General features: G+C 45.2%; 1 protein-coding gene across 5 annotated transcripts in view; it reads right to left on the reverse strand.

Moving 5' to 3' along the window:
- The window catches only part of NECAB1 (N-terminal EF-hand calcium binding protein 1), a 56171-nt gene extending 50544 nt beyond the window's left edge, over positions 1-5627 (reverse strand). For 2 of the 5 annotated variants that reach the window (XM_063391427.1, XM_063391390.1), the window contains exons 1-2: positions 5527-5627; positions 1992-2016 (exon numbers count right to left, since the gene is read on the reverse strand). Coding sequence is in view for 2 of the 5 variants with exons in the window: in XM_063391418.1 (XP_063247488.1) it covers positions 1992-2016; positions 5256-5297 (67 nt within the window). In the remaining 3 variants the exon portion in view is untranslated. Of the gene's footprint in view, positions 1-1991; positions 2017-5255; positions 5403-5526 lie in introns of those variants that run through there. The other 3 variants (XM_063391418.1, XM_063391410.1, XM_063391399.1) reach the window with 2 other exon arrangements.
- Between the last annotated feature and the right edge of the window lie 373 nt (positions 5628-6000).

The raw sequence follows: 6000 nt of genomic DNA on the forward strand, positions 1-6000 counted from the left end.
AAATCTTACCTGAAGTCCCACACTCCAGGAATTCATAATAAAAATGCTTTTACAGTACTCCTATTTATCAGATTGATCCACTTTTTCTGATATTTTATCTTCCCTGCTGTCTAGCAAGAATCTAGTAAAGTTTTTGATGGCATTTTCTCTGAAGGTATTTTAATCTCACACAGTGAATGAATACAGCAGAGAAGGTTCTATTAAAAGTATATGGGAGAATTTAACAGGGCTGTGTTATGGACAATAATGTAGTATTTGTTACTGAAAGCCAACAGTTGGTTTCCTGTAGCACAGAAAGGTGAAACTGAAAGCATAAGTAGACCCATCATTAACCAAAGCTAATAATTTATGGTGACAACAGTGTAAACATTTTCAGTAAGTGGTCACATATCCAATAACCTTTCTGAAAATGTACTTAACTTTACAGCCTTGAAACAAATCTCCCTATCAATGTGGCACAAGCCTGTGCATTGCTAGATTAGCAAAGTGGAAGTCCCATGGGCAATTGATGGTTGAGCAAACACAATTAAGGCCTAAAAGCGGAAATAATTTCAAGTTCATGGACTAAAATTAGTGGAACTGAAGTGACTGAACTTAGCAACTTTTCTGCCAATAATATGTTGTAAAGAAACTGTACACAGGAAGGAATTCCAGTGACCAAAGTCTCTGGAGCTGGTATGGTTTTGCATTGTTCTGGAACAAGCAGGTTTTTCACGGATACTGGGAGCTGTTCCCCCTATTTTCATAGCAGTGAACAGTAATGAGCTGTGGGGAAACCCAAATGAGGACTGAAGTGTTCCTAATCACCAAAGTGCTGCAGATCCACCAGGGCTGGGGCAGCATGAGCCCACAGGCCAGGGCAGAGACACAAAGCTCTCGGGTCTCTTAGACTCCAGAGGGCTGATGAGTTCTGCTCTGACTCTCATCAATCTTCAGGGCAGACACACACACATCATTCCCAACACCACGAGGAGGTCTGAGGGGAATGCCAGCAGAGCTTTGCTGTGGTTGGCAGGTAAACAAGCCAGAGATGCACCACTGCAGGTGCATGGAGTCCTCCTCCTCCCCATGCTGGCCCTCACCTTGGAATTCAACTTGCACCATCACTGCCCATGGAAACCACTGGCAAGCTGACTGAGGGAGATAACAAAGAAAACACTACCAAAAACCTCTTACAGTGATGGATTCTGTGGCTTCTGAGCTTTCTGAAGGAGCCTGCCACGGTCTTGTGGGAAGTGCCAGTTGCTGAATGTGAGCTGGGGCAGGAATAGCAACCAGCAGTGGGCCGTGGAGGTGAGATTTTCTTGTCAGCAACACTAAACAGTTATCCAACGTGCTTAGTTAGACCATCAAACTGTACAGTTGCCACTTGCTGTCCAAGAATTCTTCCTTGTAAGTTATTATCACTGATTTTCTCAATGGTATCCATTTGTCTTCTTGTTATTGAATGCACACAGTATCTGTTTTCTGAGGATTGACTGGACTGGGAATTACTTGTCAGGGTTAAACCTGTTTGATCTGTGGGTTTGACACTGTTCAATGCTTCTCTTGTTAATGAAAAACTTATGACTTCTGTGCTCCAAATGTGTGAGTTGGATTCAAGGGTTTATTCTTCCTACTGACACACCAAACAAATACAAAAACAAGTCTGATTTCTGGATGTGACCTATGGTGTTTTTAAAAAGTAGTAAGATGGAGCTACTAACGAGTATTTCAAACCGTCTTGAGTCAGTGTCACTAGAAAACACCCACATGCACCCAAAGTGCAAATCAAACACAAATGTCACATTGTGAAAGCATAAGATCTGTCCTTAGAGAAGGGAAGATCAGACCACAACATAATACATGGCACTGAATCTGCAGGAAACTTAAAATGACATCAGGGATGTCTGGTTTTTGTGTTAGGATGTTTAAAACATGACTTAAAATGCTGAATTAATGATGGATTCTTTTTTCCAAAGGAAGGGGGCAAGATATGCAAGCAATCTTACCATTCTTGTCTGCTCTTCTTAATATCTAAACAAAAAAGAGAGACAGAAAGAACACAGTCAATTTTTTTTGTTTGTATGGGTTAATAACAATGTTCTTCTTAGTACACATTTATAGTTTGTGCTCTACATCATATTTTCACAAAGCTGCATACAATTTTAAAGTTCTTAATGTGTCTCCATCCTTCCCTCAGAGTATTGCTTTTTTAACTCCTCCCTTGCTGTGTGCACTAAAACCCAAGACCATAACAAGAACCAGCTTTATTTTCTAGTTTGTTTATGGGTTACAAGGATGATGTTCAGGCACAAAACCTGACACCATATGGCTACCAGGATACTGGATTCAGGTTTGAGAGAAGCGGCTAAAAGAAGCAGAGCAAGAATGATGGCTGGGAAGATGTGCTGAGCATCTGAGATGGTGAGAAAGCCTCATGGTTTGTGTGGGTGGAGAAAGCAGAGGGATAAGTCAGAAGAGGAGCGAGGTGGCACAAAGGGATCAGACTCAGTGTCACAGGCTACTTCAGCCTGAACTGCAATGAGGAGTCATCCAGGAAATGCTGCAACAAGTGTAGGCAAGGGAAGAAAGCAAATCTTCCAAATGCATTTTCTATTGATGCTGTGAATATCTGTGAAGTGTTTCAAAATGGACACATATTTTTGAGAGCTGACAGTGATAGAAACATTCTCTGGTTTATTAAAACATTCTCTGGTTTATTAAACAAGTGTCAAGCTCTGTTGGAGCACCTTCATGACTATTTTGTGTAAGGTGGGGTTGGCAGGGAACCAACAGAGTTGTGACCAACATCCAGGATTTCACAGATGGTTTCTAAGCTGAACTTTGCATTGGACCCACCCAATTTACAGCACATAAAATATGAAATATACTTAGTAAGATGACATTTTCCCTCCATATTTATCCAAATAAATCATACACTCAATTTTCAGTATAAGGATTGGACTTTTGAAGGGATGTAGCAATGGACTTTCAGTCAAATAGAAATGTCCCATAACCATGAGTCAAGAGTGGCAGTTTCTGCATAAGTAATTTTAAAAATTGATTTAGAATAAAATATTTTATGTATTTATTATTTTTATAATTATTATTTAAAGTTTATATTAATTTGTTTTAATCCATTAACACCCCACCCCCAACCTTAAGGAAATATTAAAATCTTTTAGACACTTGAGAGGGAGTTTGACAGCAGACCATGGAGGAGGTTGCTTTAGCAATCTTTTATCACTCTCATTAGGTCTCTCTCTCTGGAGAGAGATTATTTATAAGAGCATTTAGTGACAGGACAATGGGGAATGGCTTCAAATGGAAAGAGAATAGGTTTAGATTAGATGTTAGGAAAAAAATCTTTACTGTATGGGTGCTGAGGCACTGATACAGGTGACCCAGGGAGGCTGTGGATGGAACTGTCTGAGGCCAGGTTGGATGGAGCTCTCAGCAACCTGGTCTAGTGGAATGTGTCCCTGCCAATAGCACAGGGTTTAGAACTGAAAGATTTTTAAGGTCCTTTCCAACCCATGCCATTTTATGATTCTATAATTCCCATTGGGATCAGGATCTCAGTGACTGCCCTTTCTGTGCAGCCTTAGAACGAACTTCTTGCTGCCTGATCTAATTTAAATGTGTTTATATAGGTGGGGGTGCTTCACTGAGGAGTAATCACACACCTACACACCCCCAAATATGTAAAATATCTGTGACATGAATGTGCTCTCACAGCAGGAAGGGCCCCCAGGGTCCAGTCTGTGCTTTGAAGCAGGCATGGTTTGGATTTAAGGATTTCCTCCAGGTATAAGAGGAGAATCACAGAAACAGCCTCCCTCCCTCCCTCCCTCCCTCCCTCCCTCCTATTTGCAGGTTTGTGAACGATATCTGCTTTCCTATAAATATGAACCTGATGCTGGTTTAAGAAAATGCTGAAAATGAAACAAATATTTTATTTTGAATTATCTTTTCTACTTTAGTGAAACCAAAAGTTTTCAGTTTGTCAGATAATCCGACCATGTGCAGTTTCCTAACTCAGAGTGCTGAGTTAAACTGGGGAGCTGGCTCCATTTAATGTTTTCTCTTTCCTGGCAACTTAGATTTCTGTTTTGGTGATGTATGACTGTAATTCTCCCATTTCTTTTACAAGTGGTATCTCTGAAACAAAAAAACAAAACAAACCAACAACAAAAAAATCTGCATTTTCAATACACATTTGATTAGAAATAATAGAAGTCAATAAAAAGTCTTATTTAAACAATTCCCTGTGGAGGCTAGACAAATCAGGAGATGAGCAGATGAAATACTTCGAAGAAAATCTGAGGCAATCTGAGTTGAAGTGGGCATATTAGAGAAAACATCTAGATAAAGAGTCCTTTGAGTCCTTTAATAGAGAATATGGCATTTTCAGCTGATATCGTGGAATAATGCCAATACAAGGGCAGGTCTGAAGCAGATCAGAGTTGGTAGTCGAGCTGGTCTCAAGATTTGTAGCTCTCACCAAGCTCAGGGAGAAGGTCTTTGAAGAACTTTGGGTGGGAGTTTGCCTTTTACCAGGATCTGCCTTGGAGCAAAGAAATGCTCTGTGCTGCACAAATTTAGACAAAAAAACTTTACAGCTGCCCTTACAAGATGCTGAGCCCTTGGTGACAGTCTAGCACAGCATCTCTCAGGGGTTGGGTGGCCAGATGCACATCAGAGCTCCTCCCTGGGCTCACCCTCAAAGGGCTGAGGGGCTCAGGATTCTCTGCACGTTGACCTTGGGCACCTCAGATTGATCAGGGTCTAAAGGGATGGGAGGAACCTGCATGGTTAGTGTAAAAAACCCACTTTTGTAGGGTGAGAAACTCAGCGAAAAGCTCGCCTCTCCCCCCGTCCAATAAAAACAATAAAATTCGAAGCAACTTATTTGGAAAGGTGACTGTTTTCATCCAGAACCTCTCCTAACCACCCCCAAACACTGGCCTGCTCTCCTCACCCATTCAGCCATTAGAAGCAAAAGGGGAAAGGGGGAAAGGAAAGGATAAAGGAAAGGGGAAGAGAAAGGGGCAAAACCCACAGTCTCACTGGGCTTCACTCCCTTCCACCGAGGGAGAAGATAACAGCTCAAAGAAACAAAAAATAGGAAAAGAAGATATAAAAAGGGAGAGGGGGTGGAAGTACGGAGAGAAAAAAAGACAAGAGAAAAAGGCAAAACATAACAAAGCAGGTGCCCCGTCCCCAGACACTCGCAGAAGGCTGGGTTCCGTGCCGGGGTGCCGCGTACTCACATCGCGGAAGATGCGCAGCCCCGCGCCCCGCTCCGCCGCCATCCGCCCGCCTCAGCCGCCGCCGCGCCCGCACAGCCTGCCCGGGGCTGGGCCGGGAACCCGCCCCGGGAATGAACCTCCCCGGGAACCCGCCCCGGGAACCCGCCCCGGGAACCTGTACCGGGAATCCGCCCGCCCGGGGAATCAGCCCCGGGAGCCCGCCCCGGGAACCCGCCCCGAGCGGAGGCGGCCGCGGCTGCCGCTCCCCGCGCCGTGCGGGAGGAGCACACACCCTGTTGCATCCTTAAAGCGTGCTCTGGCCACTCCTGCTTTCTCTCCACGAAGGAAACATGGGTCCTGCTATCTGTCGGGCCCCGTTTCGCCCCGTGGTTTCGGCGGCCTGCCCCTGCAGCACGGTCACTTTGGGAGATCTTTCTCAGCAAGCCAGGAGAGCCCAGAGCGAGGATGAGGTCCGGGCAGAGCGGAGGGCGATGGGGCGGCTCTGGGCCTCCAAACCGCCCTGCGGGCACCGCCAGCAGGGCGCTCTGCAGAGGCGCTCGGGGAACAAGGTGCTTGAGTATAATATATCCCTCAAAGTGGCCAAAAACCAGGGGCTGCAGGGACGCGCAGCGCTGCCGCTCCTGCAGGGGAGCCCGCGGGGAGCGGTGGGATGGGCAGGAGCGGCTCGGCGGGGCGAGGGCAGGAGACGAAAAAGGTCCCGTCGTGAGGGAGAGGGAAGGCGGCTCTGGGGGGAGCTCACTCCGTG

The sequence above is a fragment of the Prinia subflava genome, chromosome 1, assembly GCF_021018805.1.
Source record: "Prinia subflava isolate CZ2003 ecotype Zambia chromosome 1, Cam_Psub_1.2, whole genome shotgun sequence".
NCBI lineage: Eukaryota > Metazoa > Chordata > Aves > Passeriformes > Cisticolidae > Prinia > Prinia subflava.